The following is a 14,607-nucleotide window of genomic DNA, read 5'->3' on the forward strand; positions in this document are numbered from 1 at the left end:
GTGTCCCTGTAGCACCCTGTACCTACTCAATTAAATTATAAATTTATCATAGCGTGAATAATAACTTTTATATAAAAAAAAAACAAATAAGTACGTTACAAAAAATCGGTTTATTCAGATTTTTTTTATTACAAAACTTACGATTAACGTAATGTAGTAAACACAAACTTAATAGGTAACACGTAACATTAACGAATAGAGGCATTCTCAAAATGCACTAATTTACCTATATTTTACACTTTTACAGGCGGTATTCATCAATCAATACATTGTGAATATTGTGATGAGCTGATGATTTGTACTTATTTTAAGGCACTGCTGTTAAGGTTGACGAAATATAAAGTGAGCTGATTTAGTTCAAAGTTGTTCGAGGGATTATTATATAGACCTCGCGCTTAACGGAGACCTCGCCTGCGCGGTACGGGGGCAGCCAACTAAATCAGCTCAAATTGTTTATACGACAACGGTTTCACTCACTTGAATTTTTAGTCGCTATTGGCGACATGTTTCGGGCCCGTCGGGGGTCCTTCCTCAGGCTCGAGTGCTCGCGGCGGCTGCAACTCGTGCACACAACAACATGTCGCCAATAGCGACTAAAAATTCAAGTGAGTGAAACCGTTGTCGTATAAACAATTTAAAACATGTCTCACGAAAGTTTAATATCGATTAAATCAGCTCACTTTTTATTTCGTCAACTTTACCATCAATAACGATGATATCTAATAAATTTTACATGATTTTCACATTCGTTATTTAACACTTTCATTAAGATGAATCAAATTTCTAGATCATTTGAGGTAAGTGCGTTACAAACTATATAGTTTCGAAATAAAATGTTTAGATATTTGAATACATTTCATTAAATTAAAGAGTAAAAACAGATCACTTAAACAAGGTGAAAAAACTGCACTTCGTTAATTTCTTTCAATTGATCTTGTTTACTGATATTAAGCTCAAAAGCAATGAATTCGGGTCGGTTTAGGAGCATGTATTTTCCCATACAAAATAAGTCGCTAACGCGAATAGCCACGCCGACAAAACGATCACACCGGTGCGAGTGAACGAGTGAGCTTCGAGCGGATCAGTTAACTACGATTAAGAAGTCGTCGCCGGCCGAGAACTGTGGGCTGCAGTTAGATGAGGAAGATGATGTCGTCGGCGACCATGACGTGGTTGTCGGCCGTCATCTTGTCTAGGGCGGCGTGGATCTCGCCGGCCGAGAACTGTGGGCTGCAGTTAGATGAGGAAGATGATGTCGTCGGCGACCATGACGTGGTTGTCGGCCGTCATCTTGTCTAGGGCGGCGTGGATCTCGCCGGCCGAGAACTCTGCGTGCGAGAACTTCTCGTTGACGAAGGCGGCGATGCGCGCCAGCGGCAGCGAGTTGGCGCGCTCCGACCGGAACAACTCGTGCAGGGCCGTTTTGAACTGCGCCAGTCTGCGAATAAACAACACAATTATTTTATAACATGTCGCTCGACATTAAAATATTCGATTGTTTATGCTACGATTGCTGATAGTAAAAAATGGAATCAAATCAGTAGCTTAAAATTGTACATCGTCTTTAGAATTTTAATCAAGAGCCATAACACAATATTCACAGTAATGCGGGTTACTTATAGCTTCTAGCCGCCCTAAAAAAAGATCTTCCATGTAATTAAAGTCTTCGTTTTCACAAATGAAAATTGTACAAATATACAAGTTTTTATTTGTGGCTCGAGTTGAAAATGAAGAAGTTACCTGTTAGCATCGATAGAAGTAGGCTCTTGTGAGCTCGTGACCCGGGTGCTGGGCTCGGGCCGGCTGTCCCGCGCGGCGCGGAGGAGGAGCGCCGGCGCCGCCTCCTCGTCGGACGAGAACGTGTATGGGTCCTCGCCCGCGGCGCCGTTCTGAAATATTATTATCATAGATATTTTGAGTGAGTTGATATTTTGGGGCTTTTTTTATTCACAAGCCCAGTGTCCCCCCGCCCCCACCGCGCCGGACAATAGCATCTCTCTTATTCTTCGTTCTTGTCCAAGTCTTTCATCATCGCCGTCTCCGTCAAGATCTAACGTGGCGTCTTACATTATGTGGCGCCCGATTCCCACACTCTACTTTGCCCACAAGTCGGAAGACGTGTCCTGATGATGGTGGATATGTTTTATGACATGCGTAGTCGTGTAACTGATATATACGAGTAATAGTATAGAACAGGGGTCTCCAAACTTCTTACCTGAGGCCATATTGCACCTCAGAAACTTTCGCACGGGCCACCGTCGATTTTTGCGCCAGGGAGGGCGCTGGTTGCTGCTGTTTATTAGGAACAGTTCCAGTCTCAATGAATGCGGACCCTTGCACCTGCCTCCCGCGGCCGGACCGTGGGCTCTCGCGGTGGGTGTCCGCGAGTCCGCGGGCCGGGAGTCGGAGACCCCTGGTATAGAAGCAGCATAGTTACCGTGCGCCGGGTACGCTTGGCCCGCGGCTGGCTGGGTTGGAGACCCCTGGTATAGAAGCAGCATAGTTACCGTGCGGCGGGTGCGCTTGGCCCGCGGCTGGCTGAGTTGGAGACCCCTGGTATAGAAGCAGCATAGTTACCGTGCGGCGGGTGCGCTTGGCCCGCGGCTGGCTGGGTTGGAGACCTCTGGTATAGAAGCAGCATAGTTACCGTGCGGCGGGTGCGCTTGGCCCGCGGCTGGCTGGGTTGGAGACCTCTGGTATAGAAGCAGCATAGTTACCGTGCGGCGGGTGCGCTTGGCCCGCGGCTGGCTGGGTTGGAGACCCCTGGTATAGAAGCAGCATAGTTACCGTGCGGCGGGTGCGCTTGGCCCGCGGCTGGCTGGGTTGGAGACCCCTGGTATAGAAGCAGCATAGTTACCGTGCGGCGGGTGCGCTTGGCCCGCGGCTGGCTGGGTTGGAGACCCCTGGTATAGAAGCAGCATAGTTACCGTGCGGCGGGTGCGCTTGGCCCGCGGCTGGCTGGGTTGGAGACCCCTGGTATAGAAGCAGCATAGTTACCGTGCGGCGGGTGCGCTTGGCCCGCGGCTGGCTGGGTTGGAGACCCCTGGTATAGAAGCAGCATAGTTACCGTGCGGCGGGTGCGCTTGGCCCGCGGCTGGCTGGGTTGGAGACCCCTGGTATAGAAGCAGCATAGTTACCGTGCGGCGGGTGCGCTTGGCCCACGGCTGGCTGGGTTGGAGACCCCTGGTATAGAAGCAGCATAGTTACCGTGCGCCGGGTACGCTTGGCCCGCGGCTGGCTGGGTTGGAGACCCCTGGTATAGAAGCAGCATAGTTACCGTGCGGCGGGTGCGCTTGGCCCGCGGCTGGCTGAGTTGGAGACCCCTGGTATAGAAGCAGCATAGTTACCGTGCGGCGGGTGCGCTTGGCCCGCGGCTGGCTGGGTTGGAGACCTCTGGTATAGAAGCAGCATAGTTACCGTGCGGCGGGTGCGCTTGGCCCGCGGCTGGCTGGGTTGGAGACCCCTGGTATAGAAGCAGCATAGTTACCGTGCGGCGGGTGCGCTTGGCCCGCGGCTGGCTGGGTTGGAGACCCCTGGTATAGAAGCAGCATAGTTACCGTGCGGCGGGTGCGCTTGGCCCGCGGCTGGCTGGGTTGGAGACCCCTGGTATAGAAGCAGCATAGTTACCGTGCGGCGGGTGCGCTTGGCCCGCGGCTGGCTGGGTTGGAGACCCCTGGTATAGAAGCAGCATAGTTACCGTGCGGCGGGTGCGCTTGGCCCGCGGCTGGCTGGGTTGGAGACCCCTGGTATAGAAGCAGCATTGTTACCGTGCGGCGGGTGCGCTTGGCCCGCGGCTGGCTGGGTTGGAGACCCCTGGTATAGAAGCAGCATTGTTACCGTGCGGCGGGTGCGCTTGGCCCGCGGCTGGCTGGGTTGGAGACCCCTGGTATAGAAGCAGCATTGTTACCGTGCGGCGGGTGCGCTTGGCCCGCGGCTGGCTGGGTTGGAGACCCCTGGTATAGAAGCAGCATTGTTACCGTGCGGCGGGTGCGCTTGGCCCGCGGCTGGCTGGGTTGGAGACCCCTGGTATAGAAGCAGCATTGTTACCGTGCGGCGGGTGCGCTTGGCCCGCGGCTGGCTGGGTTGGAGACCCCTGGTATAGAAGCAGCATTGTTACCGTGCGGCGGGTGCGCTTGGCCCGCGGCTGGCTGGGTTGGAGACCCCTGGTATAGAAGCAGCATTGTTACCGTGCGGCGGGTGCGCTTGGCCCGCGGCTGGCTGGGTTGGAGACCCCTGGTATAGAAGCAGCATTGTTACCGTGCGGCGGGTGCGCTTGGCCCGCGGCTGGCTGGGTTGGAGACCCCTGGTATAGAAGCAGCATTGTTACCGTGCGGCGGGTGCGCTTGGCCCGCGGCTGGCTGGGTTGGAGACCCCTGGTATAGAAGCAGCATTGTTACCGTGCGGCGGGTGCGCTTGGCCCGCGGCTGGCTGGGTTGGAGACCCCTGGTATAGAAGCAGCATTGTTACCGTGCGGCGGGTGCGCTTGGCCCGCGGCTGGCTGGGTTGGAGACCCCTGGTATAGAAGCAGCATTGTTACCGTGCGGCGGGTGCGCTTGGCCCGCGGCTGGCTGGGTTGGAGACCCCTGGTATAGAAGCAGCATTGTTACCGTGCGGCGGGTGCGCTTGGCCCGCGGCTGGCTGGGTTGGAGACCCCTGGTATAGAAGCAGCATTGTTACCGTGCGGCGGGTGCGCTTGGCCCGCGGCTGGCTGGGTTGGAGACCCCTGGTATAGAAGCAGCATTGTTACCGTGCGGCGGGTGCGCTTGGCCCGCGGCTGGCTGGGTTGGAGACCCCTGGTATAGAAGCAGCATTGTTACCGTGCGGCGGGTGCGCTTGGCCCGCGGCTGGCTGGGTTGGAGACCCCTGGTATAGAAGCAGCATTGTTACCGTGCGGCGGGTGCGCTTGGCCCGCGGCTGGCTGGGTTGGAGACCCCTGGTATAGAAGCAGCATTGTTACCGTGCGGCGGGTGCGCTTGGCCCGCGGCTGGCTGGGTTGGAGACCCCTGGTATAGAAGCAGCATTGTTACCGTGCGGCGGGTGCGCTTGGCCCGCGGCTGGCTGGGCTCGGCCTCCTCCTCGTCCTCGTCGACGGACGCGCGCCGCTTGCGACGCTTCTCTTTCGTCAGCACCTGTTTACGACACAAAACGGTTAGTAAATTAACTTAATCATTGTATCATGATTACCATAAACTTCATTGCGCACCATGCAATCGCATTTTCATAACTAAGTTTGGCTTCGCAAGTCATATTAGAGCGTTCCATGTTCCTAATTAAAAACATTTAGAGGAGTCGCCATCGTCGGACACGGCGAGGAGGACTATATATATATATATTTATATATAAACTGACTTATCATAAATTAAAAGAAAAAGGTTGTAGTTGAAGTAAAAAGCTTACCTTCTTAAAGTAAGCATACTGCACGAGCTCTATCGCAGAGTGTGCGTCGTCGGCGGTGACCTCGAAGCTGAGACGACACTTGGCGTGGGCCGTGGCCAGGCGGATCAGAGTCTCCAGGGTGCGGGCGGTAACTGGCTGCGTCTGTGTGCAAGAGTAACACCATTAACTAGCACCAACAGCTTTTTATTACAACAAACATTATCTGAGGTTCTACAATACACAGTATAACATTTTGAAGTCTGAAACTATTACAAGAAATAGAAATCGTAGACGGAATTTCCTCGGACACTCGGAGGAAGCGGTGGTGGCCGAGTGGATATGAACTATATGAAGTCGGACTTTCAATCCGGAGGTCGCGGGATCAAATCCTGGCTCGTACCAATGAGTTTTTCGGAACTTATGTACGAAATATCATTTGATATTTACCACTAGCTTTTCGGTGAAGGAAAACTTCGTGAGGAAACCTGCGAAGAAATTCAAAGGTGTATGTGAAGTCCCCGCATTGGGCTAGCGTGGGGACTATAGCCCAAGCCCTCTCTCGCATGAGAGGAGGCCTGTGCCCAGCAGTGGGACGTATATAGGCTGAATTATTATTATATACACTCATGACGACGGTCCGTCGAAAGCGAGTTACATGCAGCTGGACTGAACTGGAGCGAGGCTGTGCGATAGGAAGGCGTAAGCTAGGACTCCGTAAAGTTGATGTCGCTGAAATAATCGCGATCGCCTGACGTCCGGGGCACGACATATTTATTCCTTCGCCGTCTGGCCGCCTTCGCGGTCGTTAAACTTCGATAGGGCGATGTAGGATTCTGACCTTGAAACTTACCCTTGTCACATCACTGTCCATGGTGTGAGCTTGGGCATCATGAGGCGGGCTATGTGCAGGAACTTACCCTGGCAACATCACTGTCCATGGTGTGAGCTTGGGCTTCATGAGGCGGGCTATGTGCAGCAACTTACCCTGGCAACATCACTGTCCATGGTGTCCTGACTCCTCAGCCTGGCGTACTCGTCAGCGATGGCGTCGGAGGCCTCCTGCGTGAGCTTGGGCTTCATGAGGCGGGCTATGTGCAGCAACTTACCCTGGCAACATCACTGTCCATGGTGTCCTGACTCCTCAGCCTGGCGTACTCGTCAGCGATGGCGTCGGAGGCCTCCTGCGTGAGCTTGGGCTTCATGAGGCGGGCTATGTGCAGCAACTTACCCTGGCAACATCACTGTCCATGGTGTCCTGACTCCTCAGCCTGGCGTACTCGTCAGCGATGGCGTCGGTGGCCTCCTGTGTGAGCTTGGGCATCATGAGGCGGGCTATGTGCAGCAACTTACACTGGCAACATCACTGTCCGTGGTGTCCTGACTCCTCAGCCTGGCGTACTCGTCAGCGATGGCGTCGGAGGCCTCCTGCGTGAGCTTGGGCTTCATGAGGCGGGCTATGTGCAGCAACTTACCCTGGCAACATCACTGTCCATGGTGTCCTGACTCCTCAGCCTGGCGTATTCGTCAGCGATGGCGTCGGAGGCCTCCTGCGTGAGCTTGGTCTTCATGAGGCGGGCTATGTGCAGGAACTTACCCTGGCAACATCACTGTCCATGGTGTCCTGACTCCTCAGCCTGGCGTACTCGTCAGCGATGGCGTCGGAGGCCTCCTGTGTGAGCTTGGGCTTCATGAGGCGGGCTATGTGCAGCAACTTACCCTGGTAACATCACTGTCCATGGTGTCCTGACTCCTCAACCTGGCGTACTCGTCAGCGATGGCGTCGGAGGCCTCCTGTGTGAGCTTGGGCATCATGAGGCGGGCTATGTGCAGCAACTTACCCTGGCAACATCACTGTCCATGGTGTCCTGACTCCTCAGCCTGGCGTACTCGTCAGCGATGGCGTCGGAGGCCTCCTGTGTGAGCTTGGGCATCATGAGGCGGGCTATGTGCAGCAACTTACCCTGGCAACATCACTGTCCATGGTGTCCTGACTCCTCAGCCTGGCGTACTCGTCAGCGATGGCGTCGGAGGCCTCCTGTGTGAGCTTGGGCATCATGAGGCGGGCTATGTGCAGCAACTTACCCTGGCAACATCACTGTCCATGGTGTCCTGACTCCTCAGCCTGGCGTACTCGTCAGCGATGGCGTCGGAGGCCTCCTGCGTGAGCTTGGGCTTCATGAGGCGGGCTATGTGCAGGAACTTACCCTGGCAACATCACTGTCCATGGTGTCCTGACTCCTCAGCCTGGCGTACTCGTCAGCGATGGCGTCGGAGGCCTCCTGCGTGAGCTTGGGCTTCATGAGGCGGGCTATGTGCAGGAACTTGCGCATGAACTTGGTGGAGAGGATGCGCTCCTTCTTGCTGCGCGTGTTGCCGTGCAGTAGCGGGTCGTATTTCTCGTAGATTGAATCCTGCGCGTCCTACAAATAACAGAACCATTATGTGCGGCTAGCATGACTATGTGTTGACACTTATTGGGACGGAAGTCACGTGAGGAGGCGTCACCTTAGTCACCTACCGCCATTTCGCACCGTACTAAAATTAGAAACATGTGTGTTGATTTGTTTTTGTTATTGTACTGTTGTTTTGTTTAAAAAAATGTATAATAATTTAATAAAGCTTTAGACAACGCAAAGTGAGAATAATTGGGTTCTGAGGTTTTTCCTCTTACCTCAACCTCATCGTTGTCGGGGTTGTCAGTGGACAGCATCTCCACGGACGAGCCCATCGGCAGCACTTCTCCGTCTTGCTCTTTCGGATTTCTGCACAACGGTACATTTTTTAAGACAAGTAGGATTGCGCTTAATTATCAATTCATTATTTGAGTCCATATGGATAATCATCAGAGTCGAATTAATAATATGTTACTTCTCTTAAAAATTGGTGTGCTTCATAGATTTTGTTGATAATTAATTCAGAAACTTGAAGGCGGACAAAATTGTTAAAAATACGTGAAATCGTAACGGGATATAGAATTATGAATTGTTTTCACAGTTTGACGGTTTACCTGTAGCGGTGCATCCGGAGGACGTGCTCGGAGATGCGGCTGTCGTGGTCGGCGTCGGCCAGGTCCAGCATCACGAACAGAAGGTCGAAACGAGAGAGAAGCGAGTCTTGGAGGCCGATGTTTTCCATGGGTGTCTTGTACTGGTCATACTGGGGGACAAACAAAACATTCCATCATGCATGTGGTATAGGTTAAGGTCTAATCTTTAGGTAGTTTGTTACAGGAGCCTTACCACTGGAGCACCGCGATAGTATCTCTATTCTCTATAGACTCTCTTCTCTATCGTATCGCTCTTGACAGAACGATCGTGGTCACGTTGAGGCGAGCGCATCGATAGTAGAGGCGGACACAGCTCTTCGCATGTCCTCCCGCCATCTCTCTCTGTTGGCAGACTGTCTGGCACAATCAGATACGCGGTTTCCCACTGCGGATTTTATTTGGTCAGTCCAGCGCATAGGTGATCTGCCGCGCGATCTGGTTCCCTCCACTCTTCCTTGTACGACCAGTCGCTCTATGGAGTAGTTATTTCGCCTAGAGACTCGCGCGCGTAGACTACTCTCCCTTTAATTACTACTTACTTCATTGGCTCAGCGACCCGCAGTGGCTCTCGGCATCCGACACTAGATTACGCCATTCGTTCCTGTCCTGTAGCTAAATAGTTTAATGGCATGATCAGTAGGGTGATCTTGTACTCACCCGGCCGTACACAGGGTTGGCGGCGGCCAGCACGGAGCAGCGCGCGTTGAGCGCGGCGTGCACGCCCGCCTTGGCGATGGTGACGCGGCCCTGCTCCATCACCTCGTGGATGGCGGTGCGGTCGATGTCCGACATCTTGTACTCACCCGGCCGTACACAGGGTTGGCGGCGGCCAGCACGGAGCAGCGCGCGTTGAGCGCGGCGTGCACGCCCGCCTTGGCGATGGTGACGCGGCCCTGCTCCATCACCTCGTGGATGGCGGTGCGGTCGATGTCCGACATCTTGTACTCACCCGGCCGTACACAGGGTTGGCGGCGGCCAGCACGGAGCAGCGCGCGTTGAGCGCGGCGTGCACGCCCGCCTTGGCGATGGTGACGCGGCCCTGCTCCATCACCTCGTGGATGGCGGTGCGGTCGATGTCCGACATCTTGTACTCACCCGGCCGTACACAGGGTTGGCGGCGGCCAGCACGGAGCAGCGTGCGTTGAGCGCGGCGTGCACGCCCGCCTTGGCGATGGTGACGCGGCCCTGCTCCATCACCTCGTGGATGGCGGTGCGGTCGATGTCCGACATCTTGTACTCACCCGGCCGTACACAGGGTTGGCGGCGGCCAGCACGGAGCAGCGTGCGTTGAGCGCGGCGTGCACGCCCGCCTTGGCGATGGTGACGCGGCCCTGCTCCATCACCTCGTGGATGGCGGTGCGGTCGATGTCCGACATCTTGTCGAACTCGTCGATGCACACCACGCCGCGGTCCGCTAGCACCATGGCGCCCGCCTCCAGCCTGGATGTACAAATACGACTCAGTATAATGATAAAAAAAAATGTCGCCTGATGCCACAAAAAAGACCTAAATGACTTAATAAGAATAGAAAATCCGACTTCACAAAATAGTACACCATGAATGTATGCTCTTCATGAGCAGTTCCGATTCATCAAATATCTATTTCTAAAAAATTCGCATGTCCCTATACCTGCGGTCGCCCGTGTCGGGGTCGGTGGTGACGGCGGCCGTCAGACCCACGCCGGAGGAGCCTCGCCCGGTGGTGGTGATCGCCCGCGGCGCCGTGAGCAGGACGTAGCGGAGCAACTGCGACTTGGCCACGGACGGGTCGCCGATCAGCAGGATGTTGATGTCTCTGGAAGAATAACTCGGGTTAGAGATAATGAACATCAACTAAAGAGAGATTTCGTAGCATAAGGAACAATGCTGCGGGTTAATTGGAAATTCGATCGCCTTCATGTCTCTTAGTTGATATAACTCGCGTTTTGGTAAACAGCCGGACCGACTAAAAACGAACAGTCGAACAATATCGAGGAACCTGCCGCGCGAAGTAGCTCGGTCTGTGTAGACATACCTCGACCTCCACGGTGCAGCTACGATACCTCAAACAAGACAAGCTTTCTGCTATTCATGCAGCAAAAAACTGGAATATGCCCTACTCACGTCTTCACGGATCGAGCGCCAGCTGCTTTACGCAGCAACTTCCTCGCGAGGCAGCTCTTTCTGTGTGGAAGTGAATAACTAAAATAGATCTGATCTACTCACCCTCGTAGCCTGGTGCCATTTGCCAGCACCTTCTCCATGCCACCGAGCAGTAAGCAGAGGATAGCCTTCTTGATGTACTCGTGGCCATGGATGGATGGAGCCAGTGACTTGGCCAGCAGTTCGAACATATCTTCCGTCTTCCTCTTGGCCATGCGCTTGCAAAGCTTGATGTCGTCGAGGGTGATGGCCAGATCCATGCCCTTGTTGATCTGGGTCACATTGTTGGCTATTAAGATGGTTCTGTAAAGGAATATGATGTGTAAATATGCAAATTCAAACCAGGGAAGACGAACATCAGGTGCATCAGTCAGGTGTCGTGGAAATCCAGCTAGAGGCGCCTTTACATATAATGGCCCAAGAAAAATAAGGGCACATATTGGTATCCTAGCATTCTACAGATAAAATAAAGCCCAAATAGAACATCAACATCAGTTGAACCAACCAACCTGAACGTCCCAGCTGTGAAGCTGCCCTGCTTGCTGGGCAGGCAGCGGTAGTTGCCGACGACCTGCACGCGGTCGCCGGGCTTGCAGCGGTCCACCAGGTCGTCGTCGCACACCACGTCCACGGCGCGCGGCAGCTGGCCCGCCGGCGCGCGCTCCGGCATCTCCTGCACCGTCAGCGTCTGGTGGTCCTTGTAGCGCGACAGCCCGTACTCCGTCTCGAGGGGGTTGCCCTCGTCATCCTGGAATAAATCCGTCTTTTAATCGTTTCGTAAAGACGTCGCTTTTGAAATATAATACATTTATTTAATGCCAGAACATAGTACATAAACAAAAAGAAGATATGCAGAATTTTGACAAAAAAAAACATTGGATGTTATAATTGAATCCCGACTCGGTAAAATGCCGTGTCAATCCATGGCGCTGGTACCTTGGTGGGGTATATGGCTGTGGTGGGGAAAGCCTCGAAGGACGTGAGGTCGGTGTATTTGCGCTCCATAACCTTCTTGGTGGCGGGGCAGTAGTGCACGCTGCGCACCACCTTGGGGTGCACCAGCGACACGCGCGTCACGATGCCCTCCACGCAGATCAGGTTACCTAAGTACCTGCACCAACAAACTCTACTGTGAAGCATTGAATTTCCTTAACTGAAAAAATTGATTTAAATTATTTTTTTAGGATTTCTGAATTAATTAAATGCTAGGTTGACTGCTATTTCTGAAAAATTCGCAGAATAACAGACCGCAAAAAAATTTTTTTATAGTTTTGGCTCCTAACAAATCAGAAAGAAACAAACCAATTGAAACCTTATTGTTAAGAGCAGCCAATTACTATGACAGCAGTCACCCTATGCATTTTTTTAAATAATTGTATTGAATTAGCTGCACCTACTGGAAACTGTTGAAGTTCTGTGAGGAGTATGCGGTGACCCATGGCCTGATGTACAACACCAAGAAGAGCAAACTACTCGTTTTCAAGGCAGGCAAAAAGGAGTATACGTCAGTTCCTGCCGTATATTTATGTGGTGTTCCTCTAAATAGAGTTTCACGGTTCAAGTACCTCGGGCACTGGGTCACGGAGGACCTCCAGGATGATGCTGACATAGAAAGGGAGCGCAGGGCATTGTCAGTAAGGTGCAACATGCTGTCACGTAGGTTTGCACGGTGTGACAGGGATGTCAAAAAGACCCTTTTTAAGGCTTTTTGCGAGTCCTTTTATGCGTGCAGCCTATGGACAAATTACACAAAAAAGACCCTCAATGCCCTGCATGTCCAATACAATAATGGTTTCCGCATGCTGATGGGACTGCCACGTTACTGTAGCGCCTCGGGGATGTTTGCGGAGGCTAGAGTGGACTCTTTCATTGCGATAATCCGTAAACGCACTGCCTCCCTCATGCGCCGAGTACGTGACAGTTCCAACAGTCTGCTTCAGCTCATTCCTGGAGATCCTGCTGGTACACTCTGGAGGCACTGGAATGACCTACATATGGGATCCAGAGGCATAGTGTATAATTTAATGTGAATATATATGTAGATTTAAATTTAATTTTAATGTAATTTTTGTTGACATGTTTTTTAAGTTTATTTTTAATTTAAATTTTTATATATATATATATATATATATATATTTTTTAATTTATTAAGAAACAAACAGTCTTATAAAACAGATAAGTATATAGAGTAACATTCTTCTAGTAATAGACTTATAGTTTATATATAGTTTATATGATAATATTTTAATGTATGTATGTATGTAAACACTTTATTGTACATAAGACAGGTTAAGATACAATTAAAAGAAAGTATACAATGTACAAAGGCGAACTTATCCCTATAAGGGATCTCTTCCAGTCAACCTTTGAGCAATTGAGAGTAGACAAATGAAAATGACAGACAAACAAACACATGTACAGAAAAGTAATAATTTTAATAAGTTTAATTTTAATATTTTGTATGGGTATATATTTTTTTTTGCCTGAAATAAATTTGATTGATTGATTGATAATTAAAAAAGTTATAAGTCCCTAGGGAATTTTAGCTTTTTTTTTCCACAATCCATAACTCCTGCAGGAACAATATAGGCATAGGCCTATATTCTTCCCATGTACTGTGTGCATGAAATAAGGTATTTTTCGAGGAAGTGTGATGAAAATTAAATTACATTACAAACCAAAATATGTAAACTCTTCGATTCTGTTTGCGATTTTTTATTAGGTTGTCGTATTTAAGAGTAAAATGCCAATGACAACTTAATGTTTGTATACTACATTGAAAAACACCGATGGAGTACAGAACTTGACCACACACATTGCTAATTTTTGACAGGAAGTACCGTTTGGAAAATTTTGAGTTTTAGGCAAGTAGTAGGCCAATGTCTGGCCTACAACTAGAAAAAAAATTAGAGGTGTCACTGCTTCACCACAACATAAAAAAAAAATGTTTTATTTTTGTTTTATTTTTTTCCTTTTTTTTGATATGACAACTGGTATTCGTTTTTTGAGTATCGATGCATACCTAAATAAAGAACATTATTTAAAAAATTGAAGCAAATTGCTTGAGTACATCCCGAAAAACAATACATTAAAGAAAAAATAAAATAAAATCATAAGTCAAAAACTGTCACTAGTAGGATGTTGATACTCAGCAAAAATATCCTTCACCATAAGAGGTACTCACAAAAAAAACCCAAATCAAATTGACTAAAGGGCCAACTTACTACGGAAAACCGACTATGGCCTTTCATGATCATAAAAATTCTAAATATTTTGCCAAAATTGATATAGGATATTGAAATAGTGATCATGATTTCAACTACTTTCTAAGCACCAGTTTATTAAATCCCATAAGAGACAATAATACCACTACCCCTAAACTAATATACAATCTTAAATCTAATAATAATCCAATAACTAACTCAACCATCTTCTTATGGCTGGAACAGCCGATTGCAGATTTAAAGCCATAAAAAAAATGAAAAGCACCTACCTGGAAGTCAAACTCCTAGGTGTGACATGTTTGGTACCGAAGCTGCCCGAGAAGGCCACAAAGAACTCTTCCTGCACCTTCGCGTAGGTCGGGTCCATCGACGACACGTACTCCTTCAGCGCCTTCTGGAACGCGATCTGCTCCTCGAACGCGTTCTCTAACAAGTTCTTCGCGCGCTCCGGGCTCTTGCGCCGCAAGTCATTTATGTTTACGACCAGCCGTTTCGACTTGTCCGCTATCATCTGCTTCACCTTTTCCATGTAAATACCCTGGTCTTCCTAGAAATGTACGAAAACCACGACCATTTTAGAATAATGATGCCAAACAATACATTTGAGGTTACTTTAGTATCGTACTCACTTCATCGTCCAAGAACTCGAGGTACTCTCTTTGTAAGTCACGCAACCTTTGATCAAATTCACCATCTTCCATTTTTATGGAGTATAAAATAAACTTGTTAAATGAAATAACAGAGAAATAAACGCGTTTACAAACGCGATCAACAACTATGAACGATTGTTTGACAGTTGACGCGATTTGGCGCCAAATC

General features: G+C 50.4%; 1 protein-coding gene across 1 annotated transcript; it reads right to left on the reverse strand.

Annotated features, from left to right (window-relative positions):
* Positions 1-1,096: 1,096 nt before the first annotated feature.
* Positions 1,097-14,592, reverse strand: LOC134806152 (DNA replication licensing factor Mcm3). Its single transcript, XM_063779438.1, has 14 exons — positions 14,418-14,592; positions 14,058-14,335; positions 11,501-11,675; positions 11,074-11,312; positions 10,628-10,867; positions 10,053-10,217; positions 9,664-9,862; positions 8,384-8,532; positions 8,048-8,138; positions 7,581-7,796; positions 5,398-5,538; positions 5,028-5,129; positions 1,741-1,889; positions 1,097-1,438 (listed from the first exon to the last, which is right to left on the reverse strand). The coding sequence occupies exons 1-14, from the start codon at positions 14,487-14,489 to the stop codon at positions 1,237-1,239; spliced, it is 2,418 nt and encodes an 805-aa protein (XP_063635508.1). The 5' UTR covers positions 14,490-14,592; the 3' UTR covers positions 1,097-1,236.
* Between the last annotated feature and the right edge of the window lie 15 nt (positions 14,593-14,607).

Source organism: Cydia splendana, chromosome 2, assembly GCF_910591565.1.
Source record: "Cydia splendana chromosome 2, ilCydSple1.2, whole genome shotgun sequence".
Classification (NCBI taxonomy): Eukaryota; Metazoa; Arthropoda; class Insecta; order Lepidoptera; family Tortricidae; genus Cydia; species Cydia splendana.

Bases quoted from the DNA above. Each gene is read 5' to 3' on its own strand.
- LOC134806152 (XM_063779438.1), bottom strand. From the start codon at position 14,489: ATGGAAGATGGTGAATTTGATCAAAGGTTGCGTGACTTACAAAGAGAG. The intron at 11,313-11,500 runs GTACCAGCGCCA...GATTTATTCCAG, and splicing joins CAGCCATATACCCCACCAAG to GATGACGAGGGCAACCCCCT. The intron at 7,797-8,047 runs GTAAGAGGAAAA...TGTTATTTGTAG, and splicing joins CCGACAACGATGAGGTTGAG to GACGCGCAGGATTCAATCTA.